Source organism: Megascapheus bottae, chromosome 36 (assembly GCF_031878675.1).
Source record: "Megascapheus bottae isolate mThoBot1 chromosome 36, mThoBot2.hap1, whole genome shotgun sequence".
NCBI lineage: Eukaryota > Metazoa > Chordata > Mammalia > Rodentia > Geomyidae > Megascapheus > Megascapheus bottae.
The window spans coordinates 5,367,293-5,380,555 of record NC_143544.1 but is presented as its reverse complement, the minus strand read 5'-3'; the positions used below and the strand labels follow the sequence as shown (position 1 = coordinate 5,380,555).

General features: G+C 42.3%; 1 protein-coding gene across 3 annotated transcripts in view; it reads right to left on the bottom strand.

The window, feature by feature from the left end:
- Crebbp (CREB binding lysine acetyltransferase) overlaps positions 1-13,263 on the bottom strand; it is a 123,612-nt gene that overhangs the window by 58,784 nt on the left and 51,565 nt on the right. For 2 of the 3 annotated variants that reach the window (XM_090324898.1, XM_090324899.1), the window contains exons 3-5: positions 12,700-12,876; positions 8,820-9,060; positions 7,513-7,626 (exon numbers count right to left, since the gene is read on the bottom strand). In XM_090324898.1, coding sequence (XP_090181024.1) covers positions 7,513-7,626; positions 8,820-9,060; positions 12,700-12,876 — 532 coding nt within the window. The remainder of the gene's footprint in view (positions 1-7,512; positions 7,627-8,819; positions 9,061-12,699; positions 12,877-13,263) is intronic. The other variant, XM_090324897.1, reaches the window with a different exon arrangement.

The following is a 13,263-nucleotide window of genomic DNA, read 5'->3' as shown; positions in this document are numbered from 1 at the left end:
CAAATTAACTGATAACTACAATTTCCATTTAAAAGTTACACGCACACACAGCACAGTTCCTTTCTGTTAAGTGGGTGTGTGTGTATGTGTGCGCGTGCGCGCGCGTCAGTATTAGGGCATAAACCCAAGGCATGAGAACTTTCCCTGAGCTTTGGAACTCAAAGCTAATGCTCCACTTCTGGCTTTCTAGTAGTTGGGGATAAGTCTCACACCAGGCATCCTAGCTAATCAGGGGCTAACATCTGAGGATCACAGTTCAAAGCCAGCTAGTCACTCAAAAAACAAAAATGGCATTGTGGTTCAATATGGCAGAATGCTAACCTTGAGCTTACAAAAGAGCTCAGGGATAGTGCTTGGGCTCTGAGTTCAAGCCCCATGACCAACCAAGGAGAGGGTGTATGTGGGAACATTCTCACAGACTTTTCTGTCCCATTTGTCTTTGATCTATGATCAGACTTCAGCCTCCTGATGCCTAGATGCATAGCATATCATTTAAAAATTATTTCATTATTATTATTATTGTTGTGTTTTAAAGAGAGGTTTCCATTTCCTAAGTCAGGTAATGAGTATGTTTCTTTTTTGGGCAATGTCACCCCTTCCTTTTCTTTCCCCCAGTTTACCCATCCTGTTCCTGGCCACAAATTACTTAATTTTCCACGTAGTACACACTGAATGACTGCATTTGTTCATCCCTCTTTCCTCCCTTACTGTGACCTCCCTCCACAGCTCCATTCTAAAAAGAAAAAAGAAGAAAAAAAGTAAAACCGCCACAACCAGTAACAACAACAAAAAACAAACCCATGTTTCCATTTCCTGGACTTTGTTTCCTTTTTTTTTTTTTTGGTCAGTCATGGGGATTGAACTCTGGGCCTGGGTGCTGTCCCTAAGCTCTTCAGATCAAGGCTAGTGCTTTCTACCACGTTGAGCCACAGCACCACTTCTGGTTTTCTGGTGGTTACTTGGAGATAAGAGTCTCATGGACTTTAGTGCCTGGGCTGGTTTTGAACTGTGATCCTCAGACTGGCTGGAATTTATTTTGATAAACAGTATTTTAAACATTCAGGAGTTACACCTTTGGGTTCCTCTCCTAAAGTCATCCTCCTTAGTGTGTGTATGAATGCCCAGAGTCCTGTATAGATTATCATGTCCAGTAGTATTTTAGAACTAACTAGACTCTTTATCTTTTTTTTTTTTTTTGGTCGGTCCTGGGGCTTAAAGTCAGGGCCTGAGCACTGTCGTTGGGCTTTCTCAAGGCCAGAGCTCTACCACTAGAGCCACAGCTCCGCTTCCTGTTTTCTCTATGTATGTGGTACCAAGGATTCGAATCCAGGTCTTTGTGCATGCTAGGCAAGCACTCTTACCACTAGGCCAAACTTGTTGGCCCATGATATATAATTGTTGACATGCAAGTTACTATCACTAAGAGTCTTTTCTTTAAAATTCAAACCATTATGAGTAACAGTAATGTTCTTACATTAAAACATTGGTCAAAAATATAATAAATAACTCAAATTCGTTTTCAGAGTAACTCAATGAAATTGAAATGTGTTAAAAAAATTTCAGTACTCATTCCATACTGTTGGCTTTTCTGATAATGATATTCAGAACTCAAGCATATTAACACTAATTAGATATAATTACACAATCAAGTACCATACTTATTATAAATGAAAAACAATTCCCAAGGTAAATCTTATAATAAATATGTAGATAGTTGTCTACATTTTTAATAGTTAATATTACCTGAAACTTTAAACATATCTTATCATAGTTCAGAAACCAACACATGAAAGCATTATTCTTATTATTTTATTTATTTATTTTTTGGTGGGTCATGGGGTTTGAACTCTGAGCCTGGATGCTGTCCCCGACCGCTTCAGCTCAAGACTACCTTCTAGCCCTTGAGCCACAGCTTCACTTGCTCTTTTTTTTAGTGGTTAATTGGAGATAAGAGTCTCATGTTGTTTAGTGTCCAGGATGGCTTTGAACTGCAATCCTCAGATCTCAGCCTCCTGAGTAGCTAGGATTATAGGCATGAGCCACTGTGCCTGGAATAAAATGATTATTATTTTTTAAAGGAAGTGCTAATGATACTTAAAAAAAAAAAAAGAGTTCTAGGGACAGAATGTAGGACCTTTTACTTGCTAAAGCAACTGTTCTACCACAGAGCTATACTCCTACCCCAGAATAACTTACTTTTCTATCACTTCGTAGTATAAAGAAGAATACTATAACTGATAGACATATTGATCAATCATGGCCAGGAATTTAAAGAAAAAGTATCTATGGCCTTCCCTTTCTGAGTAATAGATGTGCTTTGTTAACCTTTTCCCATATTCTTTCACCCACACTTCCCCAAATAACATTAATTCAGTCAACCCCTCTACTTTAGGAAGAATGCCACTCTTAAGCTAAGGCCAGTTACAGAGAAGCCAGTATGTCACCCACAAAAGGCTTCCATAGCAGCTGTTGAACTCAGTGTCAAAATGTCAGTGTATACATGCATGTACACATGTACACTATGTATACATTATTTTTATACTGTCATAAGTAGATGACAGCTTGGCATTTTTAACAATTCAGAAACAAGGAAAATAACTACAAGCAGCAGACTGACACTGAAACACAGCCTATCATGAGACCTATATAAATACTACAAGATGCTACAGCACTGACAGCTAGATGGAGAGCACAAGGGCTTATACCGCGGGAGCCATGGCTGACTGACAGGGGAGATATGTAACTAACACATAATAAACCTTTGTACAGATGTAACAATGAAATCCCCCTGTGTATAACTAATAAAAGCTGATTTTGGGGGGGTTGGTGGGGTCTGATTCTGGGCCTTGAACTCAGGGACACATCACAAAGTAGACAAGGAAATAGGTGAGATATTAAAGCAAAGTTAGAGGAAGGACTGCTGAATAGTTGTAAGTTTGGGTCTATACTAGAGATGACCCTGGTCTGCATCCCTGCATGACTCAGAGCTGGGAAAGCTTGGAGATTACCTGCACCTCTTTATAGAGTTTGAATCTTGCAATCATCCTGAACAACCCATTCAAACCTTAAATATGTATACCAAGTACACCCCAGAATTCATTAAAAATGTAAATTATAACACAGAAGGATGGGGCCCAAAGGTCTACATTTCTAACAAATGACTGAGAATCCCATATGCAGCTCAGTACTCCACTGTGAGTTACCAAGAGCCTCACCGATTCTGGTAGAGGAACCTGGGACACATGCCACACAAATATCAGTGCTGATGGAAAACAAGTTTTTAAAATTTGAAAAACTGAGTATTTCTATTAAAGATGCTTCACTCAGGATCAGTAATCACAGAGCTTGCAGGAAAAAAATTTGAAGAAAAATAAAAATCCTAACCATTTCTGAGTTTCGTTTCAAAGAAACAAAGGTGATTTGGAAAATGGTCTTCATAGTACTTCCACTTCAATTACAGAAGTTCAAATAATGGGGCCGGGAGTTTGGCCTAGTGGTTAAAGTGCTTGCCTAGCATGCGCGAAGACCCAGGTTCGATTCCTTGGTACCACATACATACAAAAAAAAAAAAAAAAAAAAAAAAGCCGGAAGTGGTGCTGAGGCTCAAGTGGTAGAGCTCTAGCCTTCAGAAAGTCCAAGGACAGTGCTCAGGCCCTGAGCTCAAGCCTAGGACTGGCAAAAAAAAAAAGAAAAAAAGAAGTTCAAATAATGGGATGCATGCCAGCCAACGAGGTGCACATGACAGAGTCATGCCAAAAAGCAGAGATGTGTGCTGGCCTAGTGCCTAGTGCTCACACGCAGGTCCAGTGGACTTCAGCAGTACACTGCAGTCTTTGGAAGCTCACTTCAGCCTACCTCACTTGCACAGGAACCTCTGGGTCCAATCAGATCCGCTCTTCACAGGCTACGTGTTATGCCAGCATAGGTTCTTTCGTAGCTATTACATCTCAACTGAGCTCCATCCAACCGCACCTTGCTCTATGAATGAGTCCAGGCACAGGCTGTACTCCTTCCAATGACTGCGCTGAAGCGCTGACTTCATTGGATCCTTTCCGTGAGACCACCATCTCAGTTTCTTATTGGTTTTCTGAGGCAGGATCTCACCATGGTATAAGGTAGGCACTTGGATTGTAGGGGTGTGCACCACACCTCACTACATTACATTGAATGCTTCTAGAATCCAAGCTTGGGTTACTGGAGGATCAGATCCCATTCTTCGCTCGGAGTTCATAAATCAAGATTAACACATCTTAAGCACAATTTGATTTAGGAGAAAAACACCTACAGAAAGGCTATTGCTAAAATGCCTGCACTTACTACTCTATACTCAGTACAGGTCTAAAGTCAAATGCTACATACAAATGCAATTTAAGAAGCACTTAAGCCAGGAGTTTGTGGCTCATGTTTGTAATCCTAGCTACTCAGGAGGCTGAGACCTGAGGAATGCAGTTAACAGACAGCCCAGGCAGAAAAGTCAGTAAGACTCTTAATCAGGAATTAACTACTGGAAAAGCTGGACTGGCCTAAATAGTAGGGTGCCAGATATGAACAGGAAAAGTCAAGTGGAACACAATGCCCTAGGGTCAATTTTCATTACAAAAAAAAACCCAAAAAACAAAAACCCAGATCAAACATTTAAAAAGAGCTGTCAGACCTGTTGGCTCTTGTCATTAACCCTAGTTACCCAGTAGGCTGAGATATGAGGATCACAGATTGAACCCAAATTGGGCAGAAAAGTCTGTGAAACTCTCATCTTCAATTAACCAGCAAAACAGAGCTCATGCCCTGGCACTAGCAAAATAATAATAATAAATATGTACATACAAATATTTATATAAATGAAACACTAAAGATAAATTATATAAATATACAATATAAACAAATAAAATTCATATAAATATGAAATAAGATAAACAAAAATAAAATTCCTAGCTCAGCTAGGAACTGAGTTGAAGTCTCAGGACTAGCTTTTAAAGTAAAAAATAAAATATAATAAAAATATATAAATTAAAAACATATAAAGAGCTTTCATTTCTCTCATTAAAAAATGACCAAAACTTTTTTCACAGAGTACATGCCTTCTCTGTAACATTTATGATCAAATCACCCTAGAAACACTTCACAGTATGACTAGTAAAGAGACTGTGGTTTACCACTTGAGAGGGCATGCATCAAATCTGTTTTCCTAATACTCAGGCAGTTATAAAGATGTTAAGAAAAACCACATACATGTCTTTTCTTTCTTTTTTAAACAAAGCCATGTACAGTATTTCTTCTTCCTTTTTCTTTTCTTTTCTTTTTGTTTTTTTGGTGTCAGTCCTAGAGCTTGAACTCAAGGATTGAGCTCTATCCTTGAGCTTCATTTAATCGAGCTACAGTTCCACTGCCAGCTTTTTAGTGGTTTATTTAGAGATAAGTTTGTTTAGAGATGTTAGCGCCGGAAATTTGGTCTCGTTGTAGAGTGCTTGTCTATCATGCATAAAGACCCAGGTTCGATTCCTTGGTACTACATATATAGAAAAAGCTGGAAGTGATGATATGGCTTATGTGGTAGCACTCTAGCCTTGAGAAAGCCCAAGGACAGTGCCCAGACCCTGAGTTCAAGCCCCAGGTCTGGCAAGAGTCTTTTGAACTTTCCTGCCCAGACTGGCTTCAAACTGCAATTCTCGATCTAAGTTTCCTGAGTAGCTAAGATTACAGCCGTGAGCCATTCGTACCCAGTGTACATAAGTATTTTTAAAAAACAGAAATCACGAGCCGTGGCTCACGCCTGTACCCCTACCTACTCAGGAGACTGAGATTTGAGGATCACAGTTCAAAGCCAGTCCAGGCACGAAAGTCTGTGAGAATCTTATCTCAATTAACCACCAGAAAACTAGGAGTAGTGCTATGGCTCAAAGTGGTAGAATACTAACCTTGAGCTGATGAGCTCAGTATAGCACCCATGTCCACGATTCAAGCCATACAACAACACTCCCCCAATCAACAACAACAACAACAACAACAAAAGCCTAACATCCTCGCTTATGTTTTAGGAAAATAATATTGTACAAGCACAAACTTGACAATGAAGTCACAATATATTAACACAATACCATACAGCATTAAAAAAAAAGTTTTTGCAGTAATTTGGAGAAGTATGCCACTAGAACTATTATCATTCCAAATAATCTGGCTCCAGAAGACTTAATCTTCCAGAATTTCGTTTTAATTATATAAAATATGCCCAGGAAAATCTATGTACCAATTTTTTAATACCAATTTTGGTCAAAGAATAATATAACTTGACTTAAGAAACTGAGAAACTGAGTTTTAAAAGAAACTTACTGTGGGAGTGTGGCTCATGTGGTAGATGCCTGCCCTGCAAACATGAGGCTCAGTCCTGCCCAAAGAAACCCACTGGGATTCCCATGCATGGAGGAAAGGCAAAGGACCCCAATACTCTAGACTTTTCTCAATACAGACAGACAAGGCCAGTTCCCAAGTGCCAGCTTCAAGGGAGAGCTAGACTTGGCAAGAGGAGAGTGTGCAGCCAGCTCTGGCACTCCACTGTAGGCAATTCTCAGAATCAGAGCTTCCCATCACTCACAGCCAGGCAGGAAGAGAGCAGCACGTGTTCCCAAGGCTGTAGATGGTGGCCCTGAGAATGATGATCAAGAAGTATAAAGAATGTAAATTTAGAATACAACTGAGGAGCAAAGATGGCACAGATGAGATGGAGAAAGATGAGGAAGACTGTGCCATGAGCCTGAAGGGCATTTCTTAGCTGTCCCAATGAGAAACACTCCCAAAGACTATTGAAATGACAGAAAAAGAGCTTAAAACTGGGAAGAAATGTTCTGGTTTTTTACTGTTTTGATGCCTACAAATGGTAGGGACCCACAGGGGCCTCCCAAATGAACAGAGACTGGCATAGAATGGATCATCCTAAGGATTACACAGATGACTCAGAAGACAACAAAACAATGGGAATGAGCAGGATGCGCCAGTCCTGGAGCAGAGACTCTTGACTGAAGCTGAACAAAAATGGTTAGTTTTTTTTTTTTTTTTTTTTACAGGTCTGGAATGGCATCTCTGAGTAGGAGGAAGAAAGTTCACAAGTGTCTCTCCATGTAGGAATCATACACTGACCAACCTAACAGAGCCTTTGCTATTTGCTTGCTTGGAGAAGGGATGTCTTAATTCCAAAAGAAGTACTGTTCCACCTCCCCATATCACTGCCACCATAAGTGACACAGCACTCAACTCCTCGTATCTGGTAACTGAGAGAAAAAAAACATCTTCATACCGGCTATCTGATGCATTGCACTCCAAGTGCAAGCATGCATGCAAGGTGGGGCCAGGGAGAGGGTAAACGAGGGCCCAACTTCACTAACAAGTCTCCTACAGGCTGAGCTTGGCTACAACTGGACCTCTGTCTGTACTACCTTACCCTGCCCTTTGCAGCTGGTAACCCCTTTAGAACATATTCTAGTCTCCTCTCCAAGCTTCTCTGCCCCCGTGCTCACTTACTTTGTTGGTTTCGCTTGTCACTGGCATTTTTCAAAGGGAGGCAAACAGGACAGTCATGTCGTGTGCAGTTCTTCCAATGAGAGATGATTTGTCGTGAAGATGCACAATGGGCAACTATGACCAGAAAAACAACGAGATGTTATTTTTCTATCCAAATCGTCACACTTTCAATTACACCTAAATTATAATGCCAGATTCCATAAGAAAATGGTAACAAGTGTAACCATAACACAGTATAGGCATCCTCAACTCACAGACTGCTTTTCAAAAAGTTTGTAAGTTGACTGTCAAAAACTCCAAACAAAAACTTCCCACAGAAGCAATGTTATGAATGATGGGTGATTAAGGTTTAGCCCACAAACAAAATAAAACTATTCAATCTGAAATATTGAACTACAATGAAAAGTAATACAAATTAGTTCTTCAATGTCAATATTTGAAATAAAAGCATTAGATTGTACCTAAAGATGAAAGCATCTAAATACTTCAGTTGAAGAAATAGAGAAACAAAAGACAAGTGTGGAAATTCTGAAAGAAACCAGGGTGTTTATGGTAAAGTACTGGAAAGGATAACCAATGCTGGCTATTCTCTACTTTACCTGTTCCAACCTACTCATGATCAGGATTACTCTGGGGACTCACAAGTGACACAATGGGAGAGAAAGACAAGGGAGAGATTTTCCCCAAGGCTTAGAAAACGAGTAAGAAGAGAAGGAAAGAAGATAAAGATGACAGAGAAGGCACAGTTGTTCCTGTGAATAGCTCACACAGTGTAACTGAGGTGTCTGGGAAAGGGATAAAGGGAGCACATGATGTGCCTACGGATGACGCGGTGCCCAGTCCCCCATGCTGCTGCCAGTTATCCAGGACCACTTGTTGTCACTGGAGTATCCTCAAGAAGGAGGGCGGAGAAGCAAAGCAGTGGGCAGCTGCTGGTCTGACTCCATGAACAACCATAAGACAGATGCTAGGTTCAGAAAGGGGCATGAGCCTGTCTGTGCATGTACTAGTCACTGCCCAAAGAAAATCACAATCTAGACATTTACCACCAGGAGTGCTCAAGAAGAGATCAAGCCTTCCATGACAGGAAAAGAACTCAGGTCCTAACCTGATGCAGAAGAAATTCAAAGTTATCAGAAAACCAAACTGCCTTTCTCCTCAGCAGGTGAGCCTTCCACAGGCAGCTGAGTGCTAGGCCATACCAGAAAGGGTGAGTACAGAAGATGCACACACAAGAAGTGACCACAAGAAGAATAAAGGCACATTCCACCCTGACCATGGCCGCTAGTTCAGAAAAGAGCACTTACCTTGGCAGGCTTTCCCAGCCTGACAATGTGTCATATGATTCAAAACATTTTTCATGGTTCGACAATGTGGGAGAGAGCAGGCCCGAACCTCTCCATTTGCTTGTTCTCGTCTCTGACATTTATGAGCATGAAGCAGTAGAACCAGCTGCTGCTGTATCAGTTTGCGTTTTTCAGGGTCTGCTGTAGGACCTGTTGCAATTGCTTGTGTGGGTACAATACCCACTGATGTTTGCATCTGTGACTAAAGAAACAACAACAACAACAACAACAAAAATACCTTAGCAAGCTTTTAGAACTTCAATTTATCAGAGCTACCTTCAGCTTTGTTTCTGAAGTGGTATCCTGAAGGAGAGCATACACACTAGTTTCATTATGGTTGCTATCTCTCCTAAAAGAATACAACAAACCCATCTAGTGCTATTTGAAGCCTATCTATCACATCTTAAGCTTTTCCTTGAGCCTGACACTAGTGGTTCACTCCTGTAAATCTAGCTACTCAGGAGACTGAGACCTGAGGATCATAGTTCAAAGCCAGCATGAGCATGAAAGTTGGTGAGACTCTTATCTCCAATTAACCACCAGAAAATCAGAAATGGCTCACTGTGGTAGAACCATAGCCTTGAGCTGAAGAGTTCAGGATAGCTCCCAGACTGTGGCACCGAGGCTCAAGGAGTAGGATGGGAGCCTTGAACTGAAGAGCTCAGGGACAGTGCCCAGGCCTACAGTCCCCCACAACAACCCCCCCCCCGCAATTCTACTCAGGCATATGACAAGTTTAATTCAAAATATTTTTGGTAATCTGCTTTTAAAAAAAAAGAAAGTAAGAGTTTCCTTGACTTCAGTCTGAAACAACATGCCAGAGCATACCCACCCCCCGCCCCACCACCACTTTTGTCGGTCATGGGGCTTGGACTCCTACCATTTTGAGCCATAGCACTATTCCTAGTTTTCTGGTGGTTGGCTGGTCCTCATATCTCAGCCTCCTGAGTAGCTAGGATTACAGGCGTGAGCCACCAGTGCCCAGCTCTTTATTTTTATTCTTTTGTGTGTGTGTGTGTGTGTGTGTGTGTGTGTGTGTGTGTGATTTTCTTTTATGATACATTTAAACAAATAAAAACGAACACAAATGTATGTGACAGGTTAGCCTGGTCACTAAACAACAGGAGACTCTTACCTCTAATTAATCACTAGAAAAGGGAAGTGGGGCTGTGGCTCAAAGGGTAGGTCAGTAGCCTTGAGATGAAGAACTCAAGGACAGAGCCGGGGGAGAATTCAAGCCCATGACTCAGAGAAACAAAACAATCTTAGGGCTACAAGTTTGGCCTAGTGATAGAGTGCTTGCCTAGAATGCATGAAGACCAGGGTTCCAATTGCTTGGTACCACGTACATAGAAAAAAAGGCTGGAAGTGGTGCTGCTGTGGCTCAAATGGTAGGGTTCTAGCCTTGAAAACGCCTAAGGACAGTGCTCAGGCCCTGAGTTCAAGCTCCAGGACTGGCAAAAACAAACAAATAAAAGACAATTCTAGAGCTGGGTACTGGTGGCTCACCCCTGTAATCCTAGCTACACAGGAGGCTGAGACCCGACGATCATGATTCAAAGTCAGCCCAGGCATGAAAGTGCATGAGACTCTCACCTCCAGTTAAAACCCCAGCAGAAAACTCTAAGTGGCACTGTGACTCCAGTGGCGGAGCCGTAGCCTAGAGTTGAAGAGCTCAGGGACAATGCCCAGACCCAGAGTTCAAGCCCCACACTGACCAAAAACAGAAACAAAAACATAATCCTGGGCCGGGAGTGTGGCCTAGTGGTTAAAGTGCTTGCCTGGCATGCACGAAGACCCGGATTCGATTCCTCGGTACCACATACATAGAAAAAAGCCGGAAGTGGTGCTGAGGCTCAAGTGGTAGAGCTCTAGCCTTGAGAAAGTCCAAGGACAGTGCTCAGGCCCTGAGCTCGAGCCTCATGACTGGCCAAAAAAAACAAAAACAAAAACATAATTCTATGGCTTTTCTCTGCGACTTCTCAAATTACTACCGTAGAAGTATGTGTGTGACAAAGTCTAGCTGCTAGCAACAGCACAGGAGAAAAGAGAGCTGAGCTGGCTTTTTTAGGGCTTGACCAATGACCACATGCATGTCACATATCCAGTAGATGGGGTATGCAGTGAGGATGGACAGAAGAAGGCAATAACCCTCAATATTCTAAATTAACAAAGTTCTACTTCATGGCATAAAATATCCCTTTTCACATTAACATCTCAGATAGGTCCACAGACAGTTCTTATTTCACAACTCAGAACACTCGGTGAGAGAAACAAGACAAGCACAATCATCTATCAAGTCAGATATCTCTCAACTCATCAGCACAACACAGTCTTTACAAGACAAATGTCTTTCTTGACTATAACACGGATAGCTTCAACCAATAGTAAGGATTAAGAAAGCCAACATCACGGGCATGCGGCCTAGTGGTAGAGTGCTTGCCTAGCATGCGCAAAGACCAGGGTTAGATTCCTCAGTACCACATACATAGAAAAAGCTGGAAGTGGTGCTGAGGCTCAAGTGATACAGCTCCAGCCTTGAGAAAGCCCAAGGATAGTGCTCAGGCCCTGAGCTGAAGCCCCAGATCTGGAGAGAAAGAGAAAGAGGAAGAGGAAGAGGAAGAGGAAGAGGAAGAGGAAGAGGAAGGGAAAGGGAAAGAGGAAGAGGAAGAGGAAGAGGAAGAGGAAGGGAAAGGGAAAGAGAAAGAGAAAGAGAAAGAGAGGGAGAGGTAGAAAAAGAGAAAGAGAGGGAGAGGGAGAGGAAGAGGGAGAGAAAGAGAAAGAGAAAGAGAGGGAGAGGGAGAAGGAGAAGGAGAGAAAGAGAGGGGGAGGGGGGAAGCCGAGGGGGAGGGAGGGGGAGGGGAGGGGGAGGAGGAGAGGGGGAGGGGGAGAGGGGGAGGGGGAGAGGGAGAGGGAGAGAGAGAAAGAGAAAGGCTGAAGCTCAAGTGGTAGAGTGCTAGCCTGGGGAATGCCCAAGGACAGTGCTCAAGTCCTGAGTTCAAATCCCTGGATTGGCAAAATAAAAAAAGTAGGTCAGAGCCAGGCGAGGTGGGCCATACCTATAATCCTAGCTACTCAGAAAGCTGAGATCTGAGGACTGTGGTTCAAAGCCAGCCTGGGCACTAAAGGACGTAATACTCTTATCTCTAATTAATCACTAGGAAAACAAAATAAAATGGGAAGTGGGTTGTGGCTCTAGAATAGGGTGGTAGCTTTTAGCTGAAGTGCTCAGGGACAGTGCCCAGGCCCAGCTCAGGGAAAATATCAGGCCCTTTCAAACCCCAGGACTGGCCAAAAAAAGAAAAACCATCATCACTGACTTTCAAAGTTCTGGAAAGATGAAATGATTCATAAATAAATTCTCTCCTTCAAGGAGAGTTAACTTTATCTATACCCATTCTACTGTAAAACTTATTTAGAGAGGTGCTGTAAGAAATGTGGATTATTGGGGGGAGGAATTTGGCCTTGTAGTAGAATGCTTGCCTAGTATGCATGAAGATCCAGATTTGATTCCTTAGTACCACATACATAAAAAAAAGCCAGAAGTGGTTCTGTGGCTCAAGTGGTAGAGCTCTAGCCTTCAGAAAGCTCAAGGCCCAGGACTGGCAAAAAAAAAAAAAAAAGAAGAAGGAGGAGGAGGAGGAGGAGGAAGAGGAGGAGGAGGGAGGGAGGGAGGGAGGGAGGGAGGGAGGAAGGGAAGGAGGGGAGGGGAAGAAATATGGATTATATTCCTGTCACTCAATGGCACACTTCCAGTCAGAGTTTCACTGCAATCATAATGAAATCTGCGTGTAGAAGCCCCCACCAGGAGCTACAGCACTGACAGCCAAGGATAACTTACCATATTTGGCACATTGGTGACTGACGTATTCTTGATGTCTGTAGGGAAGGCGGGCAAACTGTTAACCAGGCTTTGTTTGCTGGGTAACTGAGGGTTCACTCCAGTAGCTCCCATTTGCTGCCCTCCAGTTTGACTAAAGGGTTGTCCAAATGGACTTGTATTACCAGTCATTCCCATCTGAAAGAAAAACAGGAAAGATTAGCTGTCATGACACAATCCTATATAAAGGGTCCTCAGAAATGTTTGCATGATCCAAGATGTAAAAAATTATCTTCTAGGGCCAGGAGTTAGTGGTAAGAGTGCTTGCCTAGCGTGCACAAAGACCAGGGTTCGTATGTATGTATGTATGTATGTATGTATGTATGTGCTGGAAGTGGTGCTGTGGCTCCAGTGGTAAAGCGTCAGACTTGAGAAAGCCCAAGGACAGTGCTCAGGCCCTGAGATCAAGCCCCACGACTCGCCAAAAAAAAAAAAAAAAAAAGTTATTTTCTGTGAAACTTTCAATGATAAATTACAGGCTTACAATCAGTTTACAGTTAGAACTGTGAGAAGCAAGCTGCTCAG